Source organism: Cebus imitator, unplaced genomic scaffold, assembly GCF_001604975.1.
Source record: "Cebus imitator isolate Cc_AM_T3 unplaced genomic scaffold, Cebus_imitator-1.0 Scaffold538, whole genome shotgun sequence".
NCBI classification, from domain to species: Eukaryota; Metazoa; Chordata; class Mammalia; order Primates; family Cebidae; genus Cebus; species Cebus imitator.
This window is the reverse complement of record NW_016107853.1, coordinates 861,977-888,748: the sequence shown is the minus strand read 5'-3', so window position 1 is coordinate 888,748 and position 26,772 is coordinate 861,977. Positions and strand designations below refer to the sequence as shown.

Sequence of the window (26,772 nt, the reverse complement as noted above, 5' to 3'; positions counted from 1 at the left end):
TTAAACTGTGAATGCTTTGCAAAGTCATGAGTCATGTCACTGAGCAGAGGTGAGACTGCCAGCCAGCCCTGCTGTGTACACTGATAGAATGAGTGAGGGAGCTTCCCACCGATGGAATCCAAATGGAACTGTCACTGCGGTGGCGACGGTGGGGCCACTTCTGCATTGAATCCTGCTCTGCCCTTTCACTGGCTGTGTAAAGGCAGATGGCCATTTCCTAGACTCGAATGAGACATTGCCTACTTGGCGTGGCGGCTGTAAGCATGAAATGGGATCATGGGCAGAACAGCCATGTACGGTCCTTGGTGTTTGACAGATCTTGGGTCCCTCTGTGGTCCCAGGCAGACCTTGGGGGCGGGGTGCCGAACAGTTGGTCAAGTTGAGGGGCTTGGGACTGTTTCACTGGTCTGAAAAAAAGCAGAAACGTTGGCAGCAGGACTGTATTGTCCAACATGGAGCTGTCTCTGAGCCTGGGCTGTCATGGCTGGAAGTGAAACATATGCAGGAGTCACCCTCCCAAGACGTGCTCCGTCCACTCACTGCCCGGTGGCCAAGGGAGAACACGGCTGCCCTCCACGGCTGTGTCTTCAGCAGTGAGGCGTTCATCCCAATGCTCTATGCTTCTTATACAAATTAGATATAGGTGAAGCCACCCATTAAGCAACCCAGCCTTTCTGGGACTATTCAGGTTGCCTCTCGGTCCACTAAATGCAGTTAATTTCCCCCAAGTCCCCTCCAAGTTCAAGGAGGCTCCCTCCTCTCCTCCTCCCACTGGCTTTTCCTAGCTTCCCTGACTTCTGTACTCTGCGATCTGCTCCCCACCACGGGGTGAGGAAGACGAGCTACACCGTGATGAAGCTGCCCTGCATGCAGCCACATCGTGGGCTGGAGATGCCACTGTCCCGCTCGGTTTAATGATCAATTAGTTCCCTGCCAGGAAGCCCTTTCTGACCTGGTTTGCCCCTCAGTCCCTCTGGCTCGGACCTGGTGCTTGCGGCAGGACAGCCATGGCCGCCAACGCCACCAGCGACCTCCACGCTCCCGGGACGCAGCTGAGCGTGGCTGACATCATCGTCATCACCGTGTATTTTGCTCTGAATGTGGCCGTGGGCATATGGGTAAGGGGAACTGTCGGGGAGGCCAATTGGGCTCTCAGGGTGGGTGCTTATGGTGGGAACCGGGGTTCAGCATGTCCCTGTGGTGTCAGCAGTGGTCCCACTGTGGTCCTCCTCCCGGCCTGGGGTAGATTTGCTTGGAGACTTTGACCAAGCCCTTTCTCTCTTTGGGTAATGGCAAAGTGAGGAGGAGGAAGGTCTCTCTAACAAGTAACTGGGCTTTCATGCTGCTGCCCAGCTGGAGTCCCTGGGCTTGGCCCATCAGCCTCCTGGTCCCAGTCTCCACGGTGTAAGTGTCTCCCGTCTGCCCGAGCAGTAGGCTCCCAGGGGTTCCCTGGCTGCACCTCAGAGCTTCTGGATCAGAATCTGGAGGCAGGGAGGGCCCGGAGCTGGGGACCTTGATTTTTAACAAGCTCCCTGGGGATTCATGTCCTGTGGCCTAGCCCTAGATCCTAAGCTGGCTCTTTCTCCCTTGATAAGAGTGAGAAGTGAAAAGTGATCTGATCCCATGCACAGATTCCAGGGGCAACGGTGTCCCTGGGGACGGGCCGTCCTGTGTGCAGATGGAGAAGCCGAGGTTGTGGCCCTGCAGTGAGGGGAGGGCTCTCCTTGGGTCGATCATGGAGGCCTTTCTGAGGGAAGGTGGACACAGCCTGGTCCAGGCCACCTGCTCCATGCTTAGCACTTGGGGAGGTTGCGCTACACTTCCTTGGCCCCAGAGGTCCCCAGGCCAGAGTCCCTGAGCCCTGGGAAGAATGAGTGCCCCTTCTTATCTTCCGTTACCCCTGGCCTAAGCCCGAAGGCCTGGCAAACAGGAGACTGGTCACATCCCCTCAGCTTTCTGGGCCTTGGTGTTTTGATCAGTGACATGGAGACACCACCTACCTGGGGTGAGATCTCCCATCAGGAGGCCCACATGGGACCAGGCCTTGCTGCTGCCATTAGCTCTACGGAGGTAGCGGTGGCGGTGGTTGTGGCAGTGGTGGTTATAATGGTAGAAGCCACAGTAGTTAAAATTAATTATTACAGGTTGAATTTTAAAAATCTGAAACATTTTGAACACCAACATGATACTCCAAGGAAATGCTCACTGGAGCATCTCAGATTCAGGATTTCTGGATCGAGGATGCTCAACTGGCAGGTATTCTGCAAATATCCCCAGGTCTGAAAGAATTCGAAGCCCAAAACGTTTCTGGTTCCGAGTATTTCGGATAAGGGCTCCTCAGCCTGTATGTGAGTAAATATTAACTCGCAAGTAGCCCAGTGCTGGCCACCAGTGAAGCTGACCTCTAGTCTTGGCTCTGCTCTGCGTACCTAAGTAAAGTCACTCAGCCTCTGTGGGCTTCGGTTTCCTCAAACACGCAATGCAGGTTTCTGTGCAGCCCGCGTCTCAGGGCTGTTCCAAGGAGCAAGGGGCCAATGGAAGTGAAAGTCTGTTATAAACTGCAATGTGCTATATTCCTGTGAGAGTTGGTGGCTAGAATTCAGAGGAGGAGGTTCCCACATGGGATAGAACAGGCAGCGGAGGCTTTCTGCATGAGAGGAGGTAAGAGCCAGACAAGCTCTGAAGAGGGAAACAGGAGGGGAGACAAAGCTGTCCTGGCTAGCACAGGGTGGGATTTAGTTGGAAGTGCACATCTAAGAAAGATGCTCTGGGCCGGATGTGGTGGCTCACGCCTGTAATCCCAGCACTTTGGGAGGCTGAGGCTGGTGGATCACCTGAGGTCAGGAGTTCGAGACCAGCCTGGCCAACATGGTGAAACCCCATCTTTACTAAAAATACAAAAATTGACCAGGCATGGTGGTGTGTGCATGTAATTCCAGCTACTCGGGAGGCTGAGACAGGAGAATTGCTTGAGCCCGGGAGGCGGGGGTTGCCGTGAGCTGAGATGGTGCCATTGCACTCCAGCTTGGACAATACTCTGTCTCAAAAGAAAAAGAAAGATGTTCTGGGCAGCTGATGCCAGGCTCTTAGTAGCCCAGTAACTTGGGCCGCCAGCCCTTGTTGCCTGTGACCCACCTCTCCCAGCTCAGCCTTGCTGTTTGCAGGCTGATGCCCCGGGCAGTAGGGCTGTGGGGGTTCTGCCCTGTCCCTCCAAGCAGGCCAGGGTGGGTTAGCTGGGAGCAGCTGGCCAGAGAGCAGTGAGCACATCCAGAAAAGATCAGAACCAGACAGGGAGGATGCTGGAGCTGCATCCCATAGGGAGAATCAGGCAGAGCAAGCCGGGCAGGTGCGGCTCTGCCAAGATGTTTAGATGGTGGGCCTGGGAGAGTCGAGGGGAGGGCCTTTAAGGAAGAGATGTTCCCAGAGGAGGCGACTTTGAGCTGAGCCTTTGCATTCATTAAGGTATCTGTTAACAAGTGACAGAAAACCACTTTCAAATGAGCTCTAATACAGCAAATGAGGCTGGGCACAGTGGCTCACGCCTGTAATCCCAGCACTTTGGGAGGCTCAGGTGGTTGGATCAGCTGAGGTCGAGAGTTGGAGACCAGCCTGGCCAACATGGCCGTCTCTACTAAAAATATAAAAATCAGCAGGGTGTGGTGGCTTATGCCTGTAATCCCAGCCACTTGGGAGGCTGCAGGAGAATCGCTTGAACCCAGGAGGTGGAGGTTGAGGTAAGCCAAGATCGCACCACTGCACTCCAGCCTGGGCAACAAGAGTGAAACTCTGTTTCAAAAAAAATACAGGAAATGAGCCAGGCACAGTGGCTCACACCTGTAATCCCCACACTTCGGGAGGCTGAGGCAGGTGGATCACCTGAGGTCAGGCATTTGAGACCAGCCTGGCCAATGTGGTGAAACCCCATCTCTACTAATAATACAAAAATTAGCCAGTTGTGGTGGTGCACGCCTCTAATCCCAGCATCTCGGGAGGCTGAGGCAGGAGAATCGCTTGAACCTGGGAGGTAGAGGTTGTAGTGAGCCGAGATCCTGCCATTGCACTTCAGCCTGGACAACAAGAGCGAAACTCCGTCTCCAAAAAAAAATGAACACAGGCAATGTAATTGTGTCCAGCAATAGAAAGGGCTTCAGGTGCAGTATGATCCAGGGATTCACAGCATTATTAAGGATACAGCTATGCCTCACTGTGGTTCTCTCAGCTTCCATCCATGTGTAGCTCTGTCCTAAGCCCAGTTCCCCTCATGTCCTGAGGTGAAATGACCGGCCCAGTGATTGAGCCTGAGTTAAAATCCAGGGTGTGTTTGGATTACTAGATGGGTGTGTTTTCACCTCTGAGACCATCAGTTTCCTCACTGGTAACATGGCATCTACTTTATAGAGCAGTTTCGAGGACTAAGAACTCCACACAGGTCAAGCAGTTGAAGCCAACTCTGGCATATGGGACCCTCAGGGAGCCTTAAATGGGTATATGTGGCCCCCAGAAACTGCCAGCAGCCCCCAGAGCCCCACCTTTTTTGCTCACCCCCAAGGTGGCCAGAATACAATCCCAGCTGCGCTCCGACTGCACCCTCTTAAGTGAGTGGCTGTCCCTGAACCAGGCACCACAGCGAAGGAATGTGATAGACTCTGCAGCTTAGATGTCTTCGGGTCCCCAGAATCAGAGATTGTGTCAGGACCACACAAACCAATTTCTGGGAAAGGTGAGGCCCCTTTAGGAAGGGAAATGGATATAAGAAGGCAAATGGCAATGCCCACTATAGGCTTGAAAGATGAGAAGGAAAAAGCATGGGCTGTAATCAGAGATGCTCTGGAGTTGTGCAGTGCACAGAGTACACATCTGGACATGGCCATCCCCGCCGAGACTGTGAGCCTTCAGACTATGCTGCATTTAGCACAGCAAGATCACAGCACACAAAGAGAAAGTGGCGGGAGGTGGAGCTGGAGAGAAACAGGCAGGAGCCACATCAGAAGCTCTGAAGCTGGGTGTGGTGTTGTTCAGGTGGTTTCTGCTTCTCAGGAGGCTGAGGCAGGGAGATCACATGAGCCCAGGAGTTCAAGACCAGCCTGGACCACATAATGAGACCTTGTCTCAAAAAAAAATAATAATAATAAATAGGTAAATAAATCCTTGAATGATGAGTCCATACAATTAACTCTAATCATGTTGTGTATAGGGCAGGGCAATTAAAGTCGGGAAGAAAGAGACCTGCGTATTGATGGGTATATTTTGTGATCCAGCCTTATGTATGTTCTGAAAAGAAATACAAAATCTATATCTAAATACCTGTCCTGTGCCCCTCTTTTCAAATTCTTCTGTTTTCTTTTCTTTTCTTTTTTTTTTTCTTGAGACAAAGTCTTGCTCTGCAGCCCAGGCTGGAGGGCAGTGGTGCCATCTCGGCTCACTGCAGCCTCAACTTCCTGGGCTAGAGTGATCCTCCCACCTCAGCCTCTTGAGTAGATGGGATTACAAGCATGCACCACCACACCCAGCTAATTTTAAACTTTTTCATTTTTAAAAGATTTTTAAATTTTATATTTTATGGCAAGAACTGCAATTATTTTTTTCATTTTTAAAATTTATTTTTAAATTTTAAATTTTTTAAAAACTTTTTATAGAGACAGAGTCCCTCTATGTTGCCCAGACTGGTCCTGAATGTCTGGCTTCAAGCAACCCTCCTTCCTTGGCCTCCCAAAGTGTTGGGATTATAGGCATGAGCCACCACGCCTGGCTGATTTTTTTTTTCTTTCTTTCTTTCTTTCTTTATTTTTATAAAGACGAGGTTTCACCATGTTGGTCAGGCTGGTCTTGAACTCCCAACCTCAGGTGATCTGCCTGCTTTGGCCTCCAAAGTGCTTGGATTACAGGCGTGAGACACCACGCCCAGCCACGCCCGGCTGATTTAACCTCAATTTCTCCCATCCAAATAGCACTAAGGGGGGGCTTGAAAAATCCACATACTCACTGACTCTTATCAAACACTTGCCAGATGCCAGGCAGCATTCTCAGCATGTTACATGTATTAGCTCATTAAAGCTCATAAAAACCCTGTGAGGGTTGGGAAGCCTAGGCAGGCAGATCACTTGAGGTCAGGAATTAGAGATCAGTCTGGCCAACACAACTAAACCTGTCTCTACTAAAAACACAAAAAATTAGCCAGGTGTGGTGGCTGGGGCCTGTAATCCCAGCTACTCGAGAAGCTGAGAGAGGAGAATTGCTTGAACCCAGGAGGCGGAGGTTGCAGTGAGCTGAGATTCTGTCACTGCAATCCAGCCTGGGTGATGGAGTAAGTCTGTCTCAAAACACAAAACAAAGCAAAACTCATTGAGGCTGGGCGCAATGGCTCACACTTGTAATCCCAGCACTTTGGGAGGCTGAGGAGGGCGGATCACGAGGTCAGAAGATCGAGACCATCCTGGCTAACACAGTGAAACCCCTGTCTGTACTAAAAATACAAAAAATTAGCTGGGTGTGGTGGCATGCGCCTGTAGTCCCAGCTACTTGGGAGGCTGAGGCAGGAGAATTGTTTGAACCTGGGAAGCGGAGGTTGCGGTGAGCCAAGATTGCGCCACTGCACTCCAGCCTGGGCAACAGAGTGAGACTCCTTCTCAGAAAAGACAAAAAACAAAACAAAAAAACCTCATGAAGGAAGAACTTCTTAGGACCACGTTACAGAGGAAGGAACCAAGGCATACGCATTTAGTAACTTGCCTAAGGTAACACAGCCGGGAAGCAGAGAGGACAGGATTTTCCTCCAGACATATCGATTGCAGATTTTTTATTCATCTACCCGGAGGACAAAATTCTATCCTCCCCCTAAACAAAAGGCAAGTGGGAATACGTGGGCGAGGAACTGACTGCATCTGTTCTTTTTATAAAAATTGAGATAAAATTTACATAATACACAACTCATCATTTTAACCATTTTATTTTATTTATTTTATTTTTTTATTTTTTTTTGAGACGGAGTTTCACTCTTGTTACCCAGGCTGGAGTGCAATGGCGCGATCTTGGCTCACCACAACCTCCGCCTCCTGGGTTCAGGCAATTCTCCTGCCTCAACCTCCTCAGTAGCTGGGATTACAGGCACGCGCCACCATGCCCAGCTAATGTTTTTTTTTTTTGTATTTTTAGTAGAGACGGGGTTTCACCATGTTGACCAGGATGGTCTCGATCTCTTGACCTCGTGATCCACCCGCCTCGGCCTCCCAAAGTGCTGGGATTACAGCCACCGCGACCGACCCATTTTAACCATTTTAAAGTGCACTTCATGGCCTTTTGTACATTTGCAACGCTGCGCAACCATTACCTGTAGTTAGCTCCAAAACATTTTCATCACTCCAAATGGACACCTGTCCCCATCAGCAGTCCAGCACTGCTCTTCCTGCTCCCCAGCCGCTGGCAACCGCTCATCTGCTTCCTAGCTCTATACATTTGCCTGTTCTGGACATTTCACATAAACAGAATCATACAAGTCGTGGCCTTTGGTGTTTGTCTCTGTTCATGAAGCATCATATTGTCAAGGTCCATCCAAGCTGGGCATGCCTCAGAGCTTCATTCCCAAGATATTCGTTATTTTTATTTGCCACAGGATTTCACTGTTGCCCAGGCTGGAGTGCAGTGGCACAATCACTGCTCACCACAGCGTCCACCTCTTGGGCTCAAGTGATTCTCCCACGTCAGTCTCCTAAGTAGCTGGGACCACAGGCGTGTGCCACCACACCCTGCAAATTTTTGTCTTTTTTGTAGACATGGGGTCTCACTATATTGCCCAGTCTGGTCTTGAACTCCTAGGCTCAAGTGACCCGCTTGCCTCAGCCTCCCAAAGTGCTGGGATTACAGGCATGGGCTACTGCACCCAACAGAACTCCATTTGTTTTGAAGACTGAAAAATATTCCTTTAAATAGGCTATACCGCATTTTGTTTATTCATCAGTCAATGAAAATGTGAGTTGTTTTCCCTTTTGGCTATTATGAAAGATGCTGCTATGAACATTCCTGTCCAGGTTTTTGAGTGGAGGTGCGTTCTCAGTGCTTTTGGGTATATACCTAGGAGTGGAACTTCTGAGTCATATGGTGATTCTATGCTTAACCTTTTGAGGAGCTGCTACGCCGTTTCTGCAGCAGCCCCGTTCTGCACTCCCCCCAGCAGTGCACAGCCTCCAACTCCTTCCTCTTCTTTCTGTCCTCGCAGTCCTCTTGTCGGGCCAGCAGGAACACGGTGAATGGATACTTCTTGGCAGGCCGGGACATGACATGGTGGCCGGTGAGTGCGCCCTGACTTCTCACACCCCCTCCTTTGTCCATGGGGCTGTGTCTTACACCCAGGTTGGCTGGCATGTACATCTCTGAGCCAGTCCAATTCAATGGAGAAGGCCAGAGGCTGGCAGGAGGTCCCCAAGTGAGGGGCGTGGGGCTGAGCTGCTGGAAATAGTGTAAAGGGCAGGGGCTTTGGAGTCTGAAACTTACATCCGCTCCTTGGCTGTGCAGCTAGTCATGGGTAGAACTCACACTCTGGGCTCCTCATCCGTGAAGTGGGGCTAGGACCCTGCTTAGGTTTGTGAGGATGGAGAAGCTGTTAGGCCGGCACAGTGAGCCTGTGCTGATGCGTTTCCCTTTCTCTCCTCCAGATCGGAGCCTCTCTCTTCGCCAGCAGCGAGGGCTCTGGCCTCTTCATTGGACTGGCGGGCTCAGGAGCTGCAGGAGGTGTGGCCGTGGCAGGCTTTGAGTGGAATGTGAGCCCTGGAGGACAGGCAGCCTGTGGGAGGGCTGGGGCACAGGGTGCGGGGTCACCATGACCAGCCCTGGAGGGGGGCAGCTCCCAGCGGCTGGTGTTAGCCGATGTCCAGGTGGGCTCTGTGCAGTGCTGTTCCTGGGCCAAATCGTGTCTTCAGAATACCAAGGTGCTGGATGGCATGACTGGCAGGGAGCTGTGGGCCTTGCCCCAGGCCTAGAGAGGGGAAGGAGCCAGCCAGGGTCTCATGGCAAGTCAGGAGGGGCTGGGGGAAGCCAGCCTCCAGATGGCTTGTCCCAGCCACGCCTGCTGTGTGTCTGCAGCAGAGCTGTAGGTGCTGCGCCTGCAGTCCACACCTGCCTCTGTCCCAACAGGCCACGTACGTGCTGCTGGCGCTGGCGTGGGTGTTCGTACCCATCTACATCTCCTCGGAAGTGAGTCTACTCATGGGGCATCCAGCCGGGGCACTGGGCCTGTATAAGTTGGTGGTAGTAACGGGCAGGATCACTGTGGCCTCACATCAGGAGTGGTGAACTCCCAGGCCTGGGCTTGCTGTTAGCCCAACTAACATTTCTATCAACCTGTTAAGGCAGGTCCCCAAGGACCTTAGTCTGGGTGTCTTCTTGGCTGGTTTCCACTGCCCTGCGTGCTGCATCTCTGGAATAATGTCCCATCCAGCTGGGCACAGAGGCTGCACACCTGGGCCGCACACCTGAGCCTCACACCTGGACTGCATACCTGGGCCTTACACCTGGGCCACACACCTGGGCCACACACCTGGGCCACACACCTGGACCGCACACCTGGGCCTCACACCTGGATTGCACACCTGGGCCACACACCTGGACTGCACACCTGGGCCGCACACCTGGGCCTCACACCTGGGCCTCACACCTGGGCCGCACACCTGGACCGCACACCTGGACCGCACACCTGGGCCCCACACCTGGGCCTCACACCTGGATCGCACACCTGGGCCACACACCTGGGCCTCACACCTGGGCCGCACACCTGGGCCGCACACCTGGGCCTCACACCTGGGCTGTACACCTGGACCGCACACCTGGCTGCACCATTCTTGATTCTGCTCACTCCTTCAGCCCTGGCCATGCAGACACTAAGTCCAGTCAACTCCACTTCCTGGCTGTCTCTCAGCCTGTCCTCAGCTCTGTCCTTCTCAGCCACCTCCCTCATCCTGCCTCATCATAGCGCATCTGGATTTGTCATAACATCCTCTAAACTTGTCCCTCTGTCCCCAGTCACGGCCCCCCGATCCATTCCATCTCAGCCCTAAAGAGCCAGTCTTGGGATCTCAGCATGCCTCTCCCCTGACACCCTCAGGATGCAGCAGAGCGACCTGGGATTCCAGGCCGGGTGCTGGGGCTGTCAAGGGTCAGTGCCTGGGCCTTGCCCTTGAGAGGCTCGAAAAGAGAGGTGATTGAGGCGGGCCCTGCCTGGAGCGCTGGGCATTGTCTGAGGGATGATTATCCCCTACCATGTGCCTCCCCAGATCGTCACCTTACCTGAGTACATTCAGAAGCGCTACGGAGGCCAGCGGATCCGCGTGTACCTGTCAGTCCTGTCGCTGCTAATGTCTGTCTTCACCAAGATATCGGTAAGCTGCCCCCTGCTTCCTGCCAGCACAGCATGGAAACATCCCCAGTCTATGGGTTCCTCAAACGGACCTGACATTTTCTCATCCATCTCTGCTTTGTTTAACAGCCGGGCAAACTGAGGCCCAGAGAGGGACAATGACTTGCCCAGGGTCATGCAGTGACTCTGGCAGGTGGTCCAGGGCCCCCGGGGTGTAGGCTCAGCAGCCAGCCCAGGTCGGGGACAGAGCACAACCTGGTGACCTCTGCTTTGCCTCTGGCTCTAGACACAGGGTGTTAGGATGGTTCTCAGTTTGAGGTCAGTCCTGGGGCCGGCACTGCGGTGAGCCAGGACCTCCCACTAGGCGGCGCCAAAAGCCCACATGGTCTTGGCCGTATGTGGTCCGCACCAAGCCCACCTGCCTCTCACATGAAGGCTGGTGGGCTCCATCACTGACGCCTGTCCTTGGGGGCCCAGCATATCAACAGCAGGTCCCACTGGGATATTAAGAGCAGGTGCACACCTTGAATGTCAGGGTCAGGGGAAGCATAGAGCTTGCCTTGTCTAAGCCGCTGACTTCACAGAGAGGCAAACCAAGGCCCAGGGAGGGGAAGGAGCTTGTCCCAACCCTCCTGGTGACCTCATGGCAACACCAGGCCTTCTGCACTCACTCCGAGTCCCTGGGGGCAGCCAGCTTCGTCCAGCCGCAGGCTTCTGAAGGGGCTTTGGTCCTGGAGCTGCCTGATTCTGGCTGAGGAAACCAACGCTATCCCCTGAGGCCCCCAGGCCTCCGTGTACCTGGGATTCCTCCCCTTAAGGAGGGCAGCAGACCTCCCATGAGGTTGGTGAGGGCTGCTGTGTCGATGGGAAGTGTTCGGTGAGGCCCGGCTTTCTCCGTAGAGGCAAATGCCCCCCGGGGGCCCTCTTCATTCAGCTCTGGGACTAAGACAGCCCTGGGACTAAGAAGAGGCATCGATTTAGTGGAGGGAATGGAGGCACAGAGGCCAGAGAGGTAGAGGCCTTGCTGGTCAGCCAGGAGCTGTGGGCAGGGCTACTGGGAATGGGGTCCTGAGAATGTCCACCCAGAGCCTCCACTGGGCCCCGATGGGGGTCCCTCGCAGCATCTGACCCGTCCTCTCCTCTCCTGGGGCGTCCATCTGCACTGGCATTGCTGGGTGACTCCGAGGGGCTCCCCAGAGTGTCTCGTCTTTCGTGCGGGCAGGTCTCAAGGGTGGCCAGCAGCAAACCCTGTACTGCCGTCTTTGCCAGGTGCCCTTGGAGCACTATAGGAGGTTTGCCTTCTCAGGGAGCCCTTTAGAGTCCGGAGGGGCTTGGCCTTGGCCTGCCCATCAGGCTGAGTTTAGAGTTTTCGCTCACACTCTCCCTTCCTCTCCTGCATCTCTTGGTCTCTACCCCACCCCCGTGCCAGTCACCTCCCTGGAAGCCAGGATACAGAAATAAACAAGAACTGGCCCCAGCCTGTCAGGGGCTCGCACTGCAGTGAGGAGTAGATGGATGCATGGAACAGACAGGCATGAAGCTCTGAAGAGGACATGGCGGGGTGCTGGGGGTACCTTTGAGTTGGGCTCTGAGGGAGACAGGGATGTCGATGCGGTAGGGGAGCAGATGACAAGGAGTGAGCTGGGAAGAGGCAGGATGCGTCTGGGGGTGGGCAGGTCTGGAGGACTAGACTTTGGCGGTCACTAAGTCAGACACTTCTGGGGACCAGATAAAGAATAGTGTAGGGAGAAGCCAGGAGTGAGTCACAGGCAGTAGGCCAGGCGCGGTGGCTCACCCTGTAATCCCAGCACTTTGGGAGGCTGAGGTGGGTGGATCACCTGAGGTCAGGAGTTCGAGACCAGCTTGACCAACATGGAGAAACCCCGTCTCTACTAAAAATACAAAATTAGTAGGGCATGATGGCACGTGCCTGTAATCCCAGCTAATCGGGAGACTGAGGCAGGAGAATCACTAGAACCCAGGAAGCGGAGGTTGCGGTGAGCTGAGATTGTGCTACAGCCTGGGCAACAAGAGCAAAACTCTGTCTCAAAAACAAACAAAAACAGGTAGTGGTGGGGACAAAGGCAAACCAGAGGCCGAGCCCCAGCATTCACACACAACAGGCCCGGGTGCCGCATTTGCCTGTCAGCTGCCAGTTTTCAGCCTCTGGCCTGCGCTGAGAGATGAGAAGAGGGTTAGAGGCGGAAGTGCCCAAGGGGCCAGGGTGGAGGGGGTGGTGGTTAAGCAGGAGAGCGACATGGTCGTGTTTATACTTTGTGCTCTCTGGAAACTTCCAGAGGATGGACTGGAGGGGAGAGAGACAGGAGGAGGCCAGGCCTGTGAAGAGGCCCCAGCAAGGTCTAGTGAGGGAGGGAGGCTGAGTCACGGGCACAGGGTTCTCAGCCTGCTTCCCCCTGCCCGCTTCTCTGCGGTAGAGTTATACCTCACACTCGGAGAGGGCGGAAAGTGGGTGACTTAGGTGGGACTTCTGGAAAGGCAGAGGGGGCAGGTGCGGTGGCTCACGCCTATAATCCTAGCACTTGGGGAGGCCGAGGTGGGTGGATTTCCTGAGCTCAGGAGTTCAAGACCAGCCTGCGCAACACAGTGAAACTCCATCTCTACTAAAATAACAGAAAATTAGAATGTGGTGGTGGGCGCCCGTAGTCCCAGCTACTCGGGAGGCTGAGGCAGGAGAATCGCTTGAACCTGGGAGGTGGAAGTTACAGTGAGCCGAGTCTCCGAAAAAAGAAAAGAAAAGAAACGCAGAGGAAAGAGCTCAGTGAGGTGGGAGGGCCTTAGGGACAATCTTGTCCAGCCCTCCGAGTTTACAGATGAGGCAACCGAGGCCCAGGTCACAGTGAGCCAGGCTGAGGCCACTGCCAGAACCCAGGCCTGTGCCTCTGACCAAGAGGCCCAACCTCGGCCCTGCTGCCCTGGAACCCCCAGGTCGTGGCCCTTCAAACTCCACTTTGTGATGGGGTGATTCAGCTCACCCACCTATAAAACAGGGAGCACCACTCACATCAAGGCTGGGCTTCAGAACCGACGCTGGGCTGCCTGGGTGAAGCAGAGGGCGAAGCTCGAGGCACGCTCATTGCTGGGCTTGGCTGTGAGAGGACTGGGGCTACCCTGGCCATTTGAAGCGCACGTGCCCTGCCAGTCCCCAGAGGCCCCGACCTCACTGGGCTGAGCCCCGGGAATGCCTCACGTGTCTGTGTGTCCAGTACCCGTCCCGGCCACAGCCTGTGTGGACAGAGATCTTAGGGTGCCTGCTATCACCCTTCAAGCAGGGCACTGGCCCACAGGAGGACCTGCGATGACGGCATGGAGAATCACCAACCTGACCCTCAGACGAGGGGACCCATGTCCAGCTCCATCATTGTGAGGCTCTAGTCAGTCAATTAACCTCTGGAAAATAGCAGGACCGGGCACGATGCCCCATGCCACTTGCAGTAAAGGTCCTCCATGGAGTTGCTTCGCACTCTCACTGACCTCATCCCTCCCGCACCCCGTGCCCCCGCCCTCTCCAGCCACACTGGCCTCTGAGTGCTTCCATGAACACCAGGCATGGTCCTGCCTCAGGGCCTTTGCACTTGCTATGGCCTCTCCCTGGAACCTTCTGCCTGGATATCCACGTGGCTCCCTCACACCCCTCAAGCCTTTCCACTCTCTCCCTCTTCACCCCCGCCCCCGTGGGCCAGCCCCCTTCCTCGCTCTCCCACAGTGGACTCTGAACGCCTGCTGGCATGTGCTCCACTGGTGCCCTTGCTCACCGGTGCATTCCCAGGGCTGCCTCGTGGGTCTAGGTGAGAGAACCTATGCCAGGGTTCAGCTCCTTTTTTCTGTGAAGGGTCAGAGAGTAAATAGTTTCAGCTTCACAGGCCACACGGTCTCTGTCCTTACTCCTCAACTCTGCTTCTGGGGCCCGAAAGTGGCTGCGGACAATCCTGGAAGGCAGGACTGTGCTTGGCCTGCGGGCTCCGGGCTGTCACTCTCTGCCCTATGCAAAGCGCCTACTTATGGCGCACCTACTGTGTGCCAGGCCCTGGGTGAGCACTCCATACCCACAGATGCTTTCTAGACAGAAGAGGTAAGGAAACAGACCAAGGAAATCATAAAAAGTGGTAGAAGTGTGATATAAAGCAGCAAACACGGGCGGGGTCAGAGAAGGAGAATGGAGAGACGGGGCAGGGAGCGGGCTCACTGGAGACAGAGCGGTCTCGGGGGGAAATGCCAGCCTCGCAGCGGCCTCAGGGCGAGAGCTTGGCAGGTCCAGAGCTGGAAGCTGGTGGGGCTGGGGCATGGGGATGTGGAGGGGTAGCAATGACCGAGAGCAGAGAGGTAGTGGGGGCCATGCAGGGCCTCTGCCAGGCGGGGCTGCACCTTATTCCTGGAATGGTAGAAATGCAGAAGTTCACGCCTGTCATCCCAGCACTTTGGGAGGCCGAGGCGGGCGGATCACCTGAGGTCAGGAGTTCAAGACCAGCCTGGCCAACATGGTGAAACCCCATCTCTACTAAAAATACAAGAAATTAGCCGGGCGTGGAGGCGTGAGCCTGTAGTCCCAGCTACTTAGGAGGCTGAGGCAGGAGAATTGCTTGAACTCAGGACACAGAGGTTGCAGTGAGCTGAGATCGCGCCATTGCACTCCAGCCTGGGTGACAAGAGTGAAACTCTGCCTCAAAGCAAACAAACAAAAACCAGAAATGCAGAACCCTAGGTTTTCCTCTGCACAAGCTGAATGCAGGAGGGACCAGTGAGGGGTTTGCAAGAGGATCGGGCCCAGGGTGGGGGCAGCAGAGGTTTCGGCGAGTGGGTGTGTGTTTGGAGAGGGAATCCAGAGCAGCGGCCGGTGGGTCAGAGGCAGGGAATGTGGCAAAGAAAGGGAGTCCTGGAGGATGGCGATGACCTCCATGGAAATAGGCAAGGCTGTGGGGCAGAGGACACCAAAAATATTTGGGAGGAATCACTGTCAATGCCTAGTATCAGTGCAGGGCCCAGCCCAGCTTCTCTGCTGGTCCACGAAGGATGGAGGATACAGCCGGGCACGGTGGCTCACGCCTGTCATCCTAGCACTTTGGGAGGTCAAGGTGGGCGGATCAAAAGGTCAGCAGTTCAAGACCAGCCTGGCCAATATGGTGAAACCCAGTCTTTACTAAAAATAGAAAAATTAGCTGGGTGTGGTGGCGGGTGCCGGTAATGGGCTACTCAGGAGGCTGAGACAGGAGAATTGCTTGAACCCGGGAGGCAGAGGTTGCAGTGAGCTGAGATTGCCCTATTGCACTCCAGCCTGGGCGACAGAGTGAGACCCTGTCTCAAAAAAAAAGTGGGGGGATGGAAGATAGAAGTTCCATGAGGGAAGGTGGCCCAGTGGGGCAGGGCAGAGGCCCAGGCCAGGGCAGCCGGAGCCCCAGGGTCGGTTCCCAACCTCCTTCAGCCTCAGACACGCCCTGGAGTGAAGTTTCCATTGACCGGGAGAGGGAGTGAGACTCCTTCATGCTGGTGGGGAGCTTGGGAGCCCACCAGATCAGCCTCATTCTGCACCACATGGCCCGCGCATCCTCTCAGCCTTGCTCCCTCCCTGCGTGCTGGGCTCCCGCCCCTGCCAGACCCCAGTGGTGGCTGGATAGTGCCAGGACGGGAGAGGCCTGCTGCCAACAGTGTGCGCTGTCTGGGAGGGCCCCTGCCATGAGGCCAGCCAGCAGGAAGCGTGCGTCCCTGGAGCCTACTTAGGATGGTGGGACTGTGACAAAGTCGTTTCACTTCTCCATGCCCAGGTGCCCCACACTGTGGAGTGGAGTGGATTATCACACCCACCTGGTAGGGTGCCATGAGCCCTGGGGGAGACCTGAAAGACATCAGGGCGGCATGTGGCACACAGGCACATTTGTCCCCTGTCAAAGGTGGCAAGTCAGCAGGGCTTCCTGGGGGATGACCAGGGATGTGAAGGGCCAGAAGGGTGTCTGCGTACAAAATGAAGGGAGGAATCATGGGGGTCCTGCTTGGGGAGGAGGGAGCAGCGAGGTGGAAAGGACAGTGTGTGCAGGGTGAGTGTGGGGCAACATCACAGGAGCAGACGGGAAGCTCTGGACCACAGCTCTGGCCTGTGGGTGGTGGCCTGGACCGAGGCCCTGGTTCGGCCTGTGCCCCAGGAGTGGCCCATCCTGGGTGGAGGAGGGTGGTGTTCCCTGGTATAGTCTTGTTGATTTTGTTTCCAGAGTTTTGCCTCCATGGGCAAGTTCCTCTGCTCTCTGGACCTCAACCTCCCCATCCGTGCCTTCTAGGAGTTGGAATAGACTCTGGGCCAGGCGCAGTGGCTCGCACCTGTAATCCCAGCACTTTGGGAGGCTGAGGTGAGCAGATCACCTGAGCTCAGGAGTTCGAGACCAGCCTGGCCAACATGACGAAACCCCATGTCTACCAAAATACAAAATTAGCCGGGCATGGTAGCATGCACCTGTAGTCCCAGCTACGCAGGAGGCTGAGGCAGGAGAATTGCTTGAACCTGGGAATGGAGGGCGCAGTGAGCCAAGATCATGCCACTGCACTCCAGCATGGGTGACAGGGCAAGGCTCTGTCTAAAAAAAAAAAAAAAGATTGTGCAGTTGCTCCTGAGTCACCAGGGAAGGAGGCAGAGAGGAGAGCTGGCCCTCTCAGACGGTCCCAGGGAGCATCCGGTGCTGGGGAGAGGCAGTAGAGGGGCTGTGGGGCCCGGGCAGGGACGGAGGTGCTCCATACCCACTTCCCCACGTCACAGATCAGGGCCACTGAGGTTCAGGGCGTGAAGTGGCTCAAAGCCATGTGGCTGGGACATGTCGCACCAGGGACACAGAGCCAGGGCCGTGTGACTCTTGGCATCTGTCAGGCTGAAGCCTGCCTGGGCCCACAGAAAAGACAGCTTGGGCCGCGGGAGGGGTTGGATAGGGCTTGGTGATGTCTGAATTCCTCACCAGGGCTTCCCGGGAGTTGCAGGCAGCTGTATACCTGCTGGGCCTCCAGTAGCAGCAGCAAACCTTCACCGACGCCGCGTGTCAGTTCTACGGGGGGGACAGCAGTTACAGGCCTATCCCACACGCCTGCCAGTGCCATTCCTGCACCTGTGGGACTTCTCTTCAGTCTTTGGGGCCCACTGCCGGGGAAGGAAGGGCAGGCAGGAGGGAGGCAGGAGGGAGGGTGCACGAGCAATGTACCCAAGGAGCAGAGGCACTGGCATGGCTGTTTTGAAAGATAAGAGGCAGAGACTGGGATGTTCCAGGACAGAGGGAATCTGGTGAGCTGGTGAACAGAGGCCTGGAGGCAGCTAAGTGCTGGGCATGGGATGAATGACCAGAGTCCTGGTCAGGAGGCCAGGCACACAGGGCCGGGTTCTGCCCAGAGGCAGCCGGGGTCCAGCCAGAGTCCGGAGCGGTGACTGTGGGACGGAGGTTTCTGGGTTGCTGCCGTGGGCCTTCTAGAAGCCTCCTGCCCCCCTCGGCCTTCCCTCTCCTGACGACTCCAATCTGATACCTACCAGGTACAGGCTTTGGGGAAGTCCCTTCCCTTCCTGCGGCCTCAGTTTCTCCTCTAGTCCGATGGGGCAGGGGCTGGAAGAGTGCGTCCTACTCTGATATTCAGCACCTCTGCTCTTCTCTGCTTGGGCTGGAGGTGCCGCCCCACCCACCATCCCACCTTACCCTGAACTACGTGCCCTTCACACACACACACACACGCACACACACACACACACGCGCGCACACACACACACGCACACACACTCAAAGCCAAGGACCAGAGCGAGGGGACCATGGTTCTCCAGTTTCCAAACTGGCTGGTCTCGCTAAGACAGGGTGAGAGAGGCACCCGGAGGGAGAGTACAGAAGCACAGGCTTTGCGGTCAGATCCCATCCCAGCCTGGCCGGTGTCCCTGGGACTGGGGGAGGCAGGGATCCCTGTAGCCAGGCTCCACTCTTGGGAGCTGGAAGGGGCCTAGGGCCTGCACTTCCTGGGCTGTGTGCAGATGTGCCCCCAATTGAGGAGGTGCAGGGCGCCAGCCTTCTCAGGAAGCTCTTGGCCCCAGAGGCTGTGTGTGGGTCATCTCCCATCTCCTGAGCCGAGGCAGAACAGCAGATTTAGGATCTCAGGGGTGGGGCGGGGTGGAGCCTGTTACTAGCCCAAGTCCTGGAGGACGGGCTCCTGCCCTCCCTCCCTCTGGGCCCCCACTGCCAGGCGGAGGGTGGGGTTCTTGTCGTGAACCCCATGTCAGTCTGAGGCTGGCCTCCAGGCTAACGTTCCTGCCTTTAGGAGGCACAGCCCCAGGCTCTGGGAGGGCAGGGGCTGTGCGTGTCCAGTCAGTCCGGAAACCAGCTTCAGCCTGGGATCCAGCCTCTGAGCCACTCCGAGGGCCTTACTGCCCCTCTGCTCCCCGGCTGCCCCAGCACACGTGTTTTCTGAGACCTGCTGGTCTTCAGACTCCTCACAAACTCATCAAGGACCCCCTGGGAACTGAGGGGACAGGGCTCCACCTTTCAATCCCTGGGGAAGAGGCCAGATTCAATAACAACGCGGCTTTCGGGAAGGGCGTTGGCCGTTTTGGCTTTATTAGTAACAGCAGCGTCCCTGACATCTGCACGCAGCCTGCAGCTTCTCCATGGCCAGTTCTTCCTCCAGCCTCACAATGGCCCCCGAGATGCAGGCAGGCGAGTGGGGGTCTCATCCTCTCATCCACAGGCCAATGAGGCCCAGAGAGGGCCCTGCCTGAGGTCACCCAGGGAATGGCTTGTTGGAGCCCTGGGTCTAACAGCGACCTCAGCTGTACACAAGGTCCTCTCCCTCCGCAGCTGGACCTGTACGCGGGGGCTCTGTTTGTGCACATCTGCCTGGGCTGGAACTTCTACCTCTCCACCGTCCTCACGCTCGCCATCACGGCCCTGTACACCATCGCAGGTATGGCACCCACAGCAGGGAAGTCCAGCCGGGGGACACGTAAAGGGGACAGAAGGCCACTTCCCCCTACAGGCCTGAGGGAGCAGCCCGGGGGTGGCCCCAGCAGGAGCCCTGGAAGTCCCTCCTCGCGCCCCTCCTCCCTGGTCCCAGGGCCCCCCCAGCAACCTTGCTTCCACCTGCAGGGGGCCTGGCCGCTGTCATCTACACGGATGCCCTGCAGACACTCATCATGGTGGTGGGGGCTATCATCCTGACGGTCAAAGGTGAGGATAGGGTCTGTGGCCGCGGCGGGGCTGTCCCCACAGCCAGCCCTGTGGAGTCTGGCACTGCCCAGCACTCTGCAGGATTCCTGCTATCGGGGCTCTGGGTGGCATTGCTGGGGTGGGTAGGCTCAGGAGGTTGAGCCACTAGGCAGTCAGCCCCCTGCTGCCCCCCTAGGGACTGCCCTGGCTGGTAGAGGCTACCCACCCCACTGCCCTGCTGTTACCAGCTCTGGCCCTGGCAAGGAGCTGACTCAGGAACTCAGGGCCAGCCACACCCGCACTGGCTCAGCACTTGCTGGTGAGGTGGGGCTGGAGGCGGGTGTGAGGCACACAACCGGGAGACCTCAAAACTGCCTGGGCGGCTCCTCCAATTGTTTAAAAGCATGGACAAAATCCCAAGAGCCGATGCTACCCGCTGCAGGACAAAGGCTAGGGAGGAAAGGAGAGAGCTTGGAGAGAGTGGTGACACTAGTCTGGAACAGACAGGAAGCTCACAGGGCTGCCCGGAGAGTGAGCTCACCGTCACTGGAAGTATGTAAGCAGCGCCAGGAGGAGGGCCGCAGAGACGCGTCCAGACTCAGAGACCCTGTGGTTGAGCAGTTTCTAACCCTTGAATGGCACTTGTCATTTGCTGTGAGCCTCACATGAACTCTCGGTCTGAATACAGAGCCTGGCCTGGGCTCCATGGGGACAGTGATGCCGGGGGGACCAGCGTCCAAGCAGCAGGCTACCTCTTCCATGTCCCACTTGGAAAAGACCAGGGAGTGGGGCCTGGGGTGGGAACAGGGGTTTTCCCACATCCAGGCTTCTCCCTCTCAGACCAGGGGCTCTGGTGTCCCTGGAACCCACCGCCTGAGAGGGATCCCAGCAGCCAGGCGCAGCCTGGAAGGGAGGTGGGTGACATCAACACAGACAGGCCAGGGCTTGGCCGTGCAGGGCCCTGACCCCGAGGTAGACAGGACAGTGAGGTGTTCTGGGCTTGACCCCACCAGAAGGGCTGTGTGGCCTTGGTGGAGGCCCCCTCCTTCTCTGACCTCTGTCTCCCTTCTCTGTGCCTCAGGGGGCTGGGGCCACATCATCACCAACCACTCTCAGCTCTGCTAAAATCACACCCTTCAAGTGCCCCGGGTCAGGATGAACACTTTAGAAGCCTCAGGAAGGTCTTTGAATGCCAAGAAAAACTACTTTTGCTTCCTTGAATCGACAATCGGAAACCTGGCTGAGAAGCTTTGCCCAAGGCCCGATGGGTGTCCAGAAACCAGCAGGGACTCCTGCCGGGCCAGCAGGACCCTGGGGTGCCCATGTGCAAAATGCTCACTTAATAGTATTATTTTAAATACAAATAAAATAGTCATTCAAATTCACCTTTTAAAAAAAACCCTCTACCGTCACACCTTTCCAAACTGGAAACGATGAGGTGGGAAAACTCACGCTTGATGCATCTGGAAGTTTCTCGTGAGATGAAGGCAAAGGGAGCCCAGGGAGTCAGGGCCCAGGCACACGGGAGCCCAAACACCAAACCGTCCCTGTCCCATCCTGACCCCTCCAGCTTTTGACCAGATCGGCGGTTACGGGGAGCTGGAGGCAGCCTACGCCCGGGCCATTCCCTCCAGGACCATTGCCAATACCACCTGCCACCTGCCGCGTGCAGACGCCATGCACATGTTTCGAGACCCCCACACAGGGGACCTGCCGTGGACCGGGATGACCTTCGGCCTGACCATCATGGCCACCTGGTACTGGTGCACCGACCAGGTGAGTGCCAACGTCGCCTGCCCATCCCACCTTCCTGCTGTCCCAGCGGTCTCTGGCAGGCCCAGGTGCCCCGTCTGCCCTCTACACCATAAGTCTGGGCTGGGCCCTCAGAAGGTGTGGCTCCAGGCTGGGACAGGCTGCTAGGGGTCCTTGTGGTCCCGGGGGGCTTGAGCCCTCCGTTTAGAATCGGATGAGGCCCACTGGCTGCCACCCGTCCTGGCCTTAAGGTGCTTCGACTGAGACAGTTTGGAGTACGGGATTCCGAAGGGACTCGGATGCTCCTCAGTGGCCCTGCCATCGGTCAGGGGGCGGGCGTTTCGGGCCAGTCTTGGGCTGCCAGGATCTGGCAGCAGGCGGGGTCCCTGGCCTCCCTTGGCGTGCCAGTGGTGGGGGCCGGCCACGGCTGGGCCTGCGTTTCTGGTAGACCTCTGGACGCCATCAGCAGCAGAGTGGTATCTAGGGTGTCCTGGGAGGCCATCTTTATCCCTAGTCCCTGAGGCAGAGACCCTGTGATGGTGGAACTGCTGGCCCTAGGAGAGAGAGAGCGGAGAGTGAAGCTGAGCAAGGGCCAACCCTGCCCCAGCATGAGACCCTGCCCAGCCACACGGGAGCCGGCAGACCTGGGCTCACCTCCTGGCTCTGCCATTCATCATCGAGTGGGCCTAGACCACTCGATGGTTTTTCTGTTTGTTGTTTGTTTGTCGCCAGGCTGGAGTGTAGTGACGCCATCTGGGCTCACTGCAACCTCCGCCTCCCAGGTTCAAGTGATTCCCCTGCCTCAGCCTCCTGAGTAGCTGGGACTACAGGCGCATGCCACCATGCCTGGCTAATTTTTTGTATTTTAGTAGAGACGGGGTTTCACCACGTTGGCCAGGCTGGTCTTGAGCTCCTGAGCTCATGATCCACCCGCCTCAGCCTCCCAAAGTGTGGGATTACCGGTGTGAGCCACCACACCCGGCCAACCACTTGGTTTATTCCCTCTATGCCTCAGTTCCCCCGTCTGTAATATGGGAATAATCCTGCCCTTTGTGGGTGTAGCAAGGCAGCTTCCTCGCAGCCCACGCCCCTGGCCTCCTCTATCCCTACACAGGCCTGGATGTGGTTGGAAACGGGCTGAATGGAGTTGTCAGAGGCAGTGCAGGGATTTCTGTTGAGTGCAGGAGGGTGACTCTGGCCCTGCCCCCAAGACCCTGTCACCAGCCCTCCAGGTGACCTCAGATGAGCTGCTTCCTGTCTCTGGGCAGAAGCAGATTGTGTCCTTGCTTTGCTTGTCCCAAAGGCCATGGGCAGCTCCAGGGAGCGTGTGGGTGGGAAAAGGCCTGTGAAAAGGTGGGCACAGGCCCCACGACTATCCACGCCTCTGGACCCAGCCCCAGGAGTCCACTATAGAGCAAGGCAGCCACAGCCAGGCTCTGTGGAATGAATGATGACAGTGCTTACACAAGCCTTTCCCATGTGGCCTCCCCAGCCAGCCCCATTCATAGGCCAGAGCAGTGAGGCCAGAGACAGATCTGTATCTGAGCCCAGAATGGAGTGACCTTCCCCTGGCTCCTGACTCGGCTCTTCCTCTCCCAAGCAGCACGGGCTCGGTCAGTATCTGGCCAGAGACCCTCCCTGCGTTCCAGCAGAAGAACTGGCCCCAGCTGGGAGCATCAGAAGCTCTGGGAGGCCGGGCCTCGGTTTCCCCATCTATAACACGTGGTCCTCAAGCAGGGCTCACAGCAGGCATCTGCCTAGCTCTTCTGGGAGGGCTGAAGGCCAGCCCCAGTGGGCCAGGGGCTGGTGAAAGGTCGGCCATGGAGGGCACACAAGGCATGTGGTACCCTGCCAGGCTGAGCCCCTTTACCCTGGCCACCTCCCACCTCTTCCCGATGCAGCATGAGCCTGGCCTGGCACAGGCATCTCTGGGTGCAACATCGGTTAGGAGATTTTCCCATCAAGGCAAAATGAATCTGCACATGTCCTGGCCTTAGGGTCAGGGTTGGGCGGGCCCCACTGCACAGATGAGGAGCCCAAGGCCCAGAAAGGATCACACAGGGAGGTGAGGGAGGGATGCCGCTGACCCCAGGTGGTCCAGGGCACCGGCCAGCATTGGAGCTGCAGCCTGGCCTCTGCCCTGATTCCCATCGTCCTCCCCTCGGGCTGGGTCTGCCTGGCGGACGCCTAGTCTTCGTCCAGAAGCACACGCACTAGTCCTGCTTGCAGTTCCTGGTCTCTGTGTGGTGCTCACTAACATTGGGGCTTCTGGGGACACCTAGAGGTCTGACTCCACTTTGTTCTGTGGCCAAGGTAGCCCTCCAGGACCCCCCCAGTCTAGTCAGAAGGGAGGCAGTAGTTCTGGGTGCTGAGACCATAGGGGTGTTTTTCTTTTTTTCTTTTTTTTTTCTTTTTGAGACAGTCTCGCTCTGTCACCCAGGCTGGAGTGCAGTGGCATAATCTCGGCTCACTACAACCTCTGCCACCTGGGTTCAAGTGATTCTCCTGTCTCAGCCTCCCAGGTTGCTAGGACTACAGGCACATGCCACCACATCCGGCTAATTTTTGTATTTTTAGTAGAGACAGGGCTTCACCATGTTGGCCAGGCTGGTCTCAAACTCCTGACCTCAAGTAATCTGCCCGCCTTCCCAAAATGCTGGGATTCCAGGCGTGGGCCATTCTCTATCTTCTGGCTCATCTATCCATCCACAAGTAGGTGGCATTTTTCTAACCAGAAACAAAACCCAGTGACAAAGAGGCAGAGGGTCCAGTGGGCAGACCTCTGGCCTGGGCTCCCGTCTGGGCTCTGTCCCTGCCCCTCCCTGGGCCTTGGCGTCCCTGTCTGTGAAACAGGGCGGTGCACAGACCAGAAGGCCCCCCGGGGTCATGCCAGCTCTGTCACCTGCTGATGCTGCAGCTCCAGCCCGGGTGTCTTCCCTTAGTCAGCAGCAGCTGCCTCCATCATAACAGCAACCACAGCTTTTGTGGACAGCGTGCTGACTCCGATGGCCACACCCCAAAACTCACTCACTGAGAAAGGGACCTCGCACTCACTGGAGGCGCTGGAGGAGCCAGGCAAGGCGTGGCCGGCTACACGAGCAGCCCCACCTAAGTCCTTTCAACAACACTCCTCCTTCTGCAGATGAGGGGCCTGAGGTGAAATGGCCACTCAGGGAGTGGGTGCTGACCTCCTCAGGGAAGAGGGCCTGGCTGGGGCTGGACGCCAGTGCTGTGGGGGGGGCGGTGAGCCATGGCCTGCTGACATCTGAGGGGAGGACGCAGCCCTGCTGTCTGACACTCGGGGGTGGGGAGAGCCTCTGACCTATTCAGGAGGACTGGCAGGCCTCATAGCTCATGGAAACTCAGCCTCAGCGTCTCCACCTGGGGTGACAGCACTTGTCCCAGGCCCAGCTGCCATGGGCACAAGTTGAAATATGGAGGCAAATATCCCACCAAAGGCAGAAAGACATGCAGGGTCGTGGAGAAATGCTGCTCTCCCAAGCACCTAGAGAGAACCACCATCTAACTCTCTCTCTCTTTTTTTTTTTTTTTTTTGAGATGGAGTCTCACTCTGCCACCCAGGCTGGGGTGCAGTGGCACCATCTCAGCTCACTGCAACCTCTGCCTTCCGGGTTCAAGTGATTATCCTGCCTCAGCCTCCCGAGTAGCTGGGATTACAGGCATCTGCCACCATGCCTGGCTAATTTTTTGTGTCATTAGTCGAGATGGAGTTTCATCATGTTGGCCAGGCTGGTCTCGAACTCCTGACCTCGTGATCCGCCTGCCTTGGCGGAATTACAGTCGTGAACCACTGTACCCGGCCCCTAACTCTCTCATTGGTCATTGTCCAGACGGGGCAATTGAGGCCCAAACTGAGGCAAGGACTTGTCCCACGTCACCACAAGTTGGCAGAGAAGCAGGAAGGACAGCAGCTTGCCCTGCCCCCAGAGGCCGCAGCCTGCAGGCCCTCCCAGCCTCTGTAATCAATGTTTCCTCAACATCCACAGCTTAGGGGCAAATGCTGGGAGCTCTCTGGTAAACCAGCATGCTTGGAAAATAAGTTAAAATCACGGAGGCTTCCTGCTTCTGAGTTGCAGGCGGTGACTTAAACTGTGGAACCGCAAAGGAAAACCTGTGTTTCAGAGTCGTAGGTCATACAACTTTGTGGACACACTAAAAACCATGGGAGTGTACACTTCAGGTCGGTGAATTCTATGGTGTGTGAATATCTCAATAAAGCTGCTTGAAAAGTAACTCTTCTGAAGTAGAATCTTAATATCAGAGCTGGGAGGATCTCAGACACTATGGATCCAAATGACTGCTCCCTCCTCCCATCCTACGAATCTGGAAAGGCCTGGTTAGGATGTGCTGAAGGCTCCCAAAGGGCCGGTGCCTTCAGGTAGCTTCTAGCCTCCCTCTGCTCCCGAACGGCAAGCTTTCCCACCCCAGGTCTTAAAGCTCCTGAACTCTGCCAGCCAGGCACACACAGCTGGCTCCAACGTCTGCTCCTGGTGCCATGAATATGCCAGCTGCTGTCCAGGAGATGAGGATAGGGGTGTGGCGTCCCCGAGACCACCCCACTCAGGGTCTCCTTTAGCCCTGACAATTGCCAAGCGTGGTGGGCTGGGCAGGATCACACCTCCTCTTTTGACAGGTACAGGGACAGAGTCCCTGGGAGTGAGTGTACCTTGGCTCCTGCTGCTTGGCCTGCCAGAGCAAGCTCTCCTGGTGGTTGCTGACAGTATCAGGGTTTGAGTGTGGCTGTCTTGGGCAGGTCGGGGGCTAATGGGACATCATCGTGCCTCATGCCCACTCCCTGAGGCCCACCAAGGACCAATTCTGACACAAGCGTCCCTCAGGCTCGGACTCACTCCCTCTCACACTCTGACCCCAGGTCATCGTGCAGCGGTCACTGTCGGCCCGGGACCTGAACCATGCCAAGGCGGGCTCCATCCTGGCCAGCTACCTCAAGATGCTCCCCATGGTCCTGATCATCATGCCAGGAATGATCAGCCGTGCGCTGTTCCCAGGTAGGATGGGCTCCGGGCACTGAGCCAGGCTGCAGGGCACCCAGGCTTCTGGGTCCTTGTCCTGCAAAGGTCACTAGGAGGAGAGGTGAAGGATAGATGTGAACTGCTCCCCAACCTGGGCAGTGGGGAGAGTGTGCCTTGGGCCCACAATCAAAGGGATTGGCATGGATGTGGCCTGGCACAAGGTCAGGACAGGTATCGCTTACTGCTGTGTCACCTCAGGCTATAAATGAACGTCCCTGTGCCCCGCCGTTTCCTCATCTGCAAAGTGGGGACTGTGCCACCCACCTGGCAGGTGCCATCAAGATCCTCTAACTAACTACAGGCATTTGAGGCCTCGGGGTGGGGAAATGTGCATTTCCTTAGGTTGCCTTTTCAGGCCTCTGGGACCGAGAGTCCCCCGTGTTAATGATGGCCTTCCATATGGCCCTGGGCGGTTCCCATCCTGCCTGTTATTCAGTTTCCCCATCCATAACAAGGG

The 26,772-nt window shown here is 56.5% G+C and overlaps 2 protein-coding genes across 5 annotated transcripts in view; one reads left to right on the top strand and one right to left on the bottom strand.

Moving 5' to 3' along the window:
• The first annotated feature begins 988 nt into the window (after positions 1 to 988).
• Positions 989 to 26,772, top strand: part of SLC5A10 (solute carrier family 5 member 10) — a 71,677-nt gene continuing 45,893 nt past the window's right edge. For 2 of the 4 annotated variants that reach the window (XM_017514932.2, XM_037733564.1), the window contains exons 1-9: positions 1,008 to 1,118; positions 8,213 to 8,284; positions 8,649 to 8,753; positions 9,127 to 9,186; positions 10,263 to 10,367; positions 19,162 to 19,267; positions 19,450 to 19,530; positions 21,080 to 21,285; positions 26,156 to 26,291. In XM_017514932.2, the coding sequence (XP_017370421.1) occupies positions 1,008 to 1,118; positions 8,213 to 8,284; positions 8,649 to 8,753; positions 9,127 to 9,186; positions 10,263 to 10,367; positions 19,162 to 19,267; positions 19,450 to 19,530; positions 21,080 to 21,285; positions 26,156 to 26,291 (982 nt within the window). Of the gene's footprint in view, positions 1,119 to 8,212; positions 8,285 to 8,648; positions 8,754 to 9,126; positions 9,187 to 10,262; positions 10,368 to 19,161; positions 19,268 to 19,449; positions 19,531 to 21,079; positions 21,286 to 26,155; positions 26,292 to 26,772 lie in introns of all 4 variants that reach the window. The other 2 variants (XM_037733567.1, XM_037733566.1) reach the window with 2 other exon arrangements.
• FAM83G (family with sequence similarity 83 member G) overlaps positions 18,895 to 26,772 on the bottom strand; it is a 35,142-nt gene continuing 27,264 nt past the window's right edge. Inside the window, exon 6 of the mRNA XM_017514930.2 lies at positions 18,895 to 21,815. Within this exon, the coding sequence (XP_017370419.1) occupies positions 21,426 to 21,815 (390 nt within the window). The 3' untranslated portion in view covers positions 18,895 to 21,425. The remainder of the gene's footprint in view (positions 21,816 to 26,772) is intronic.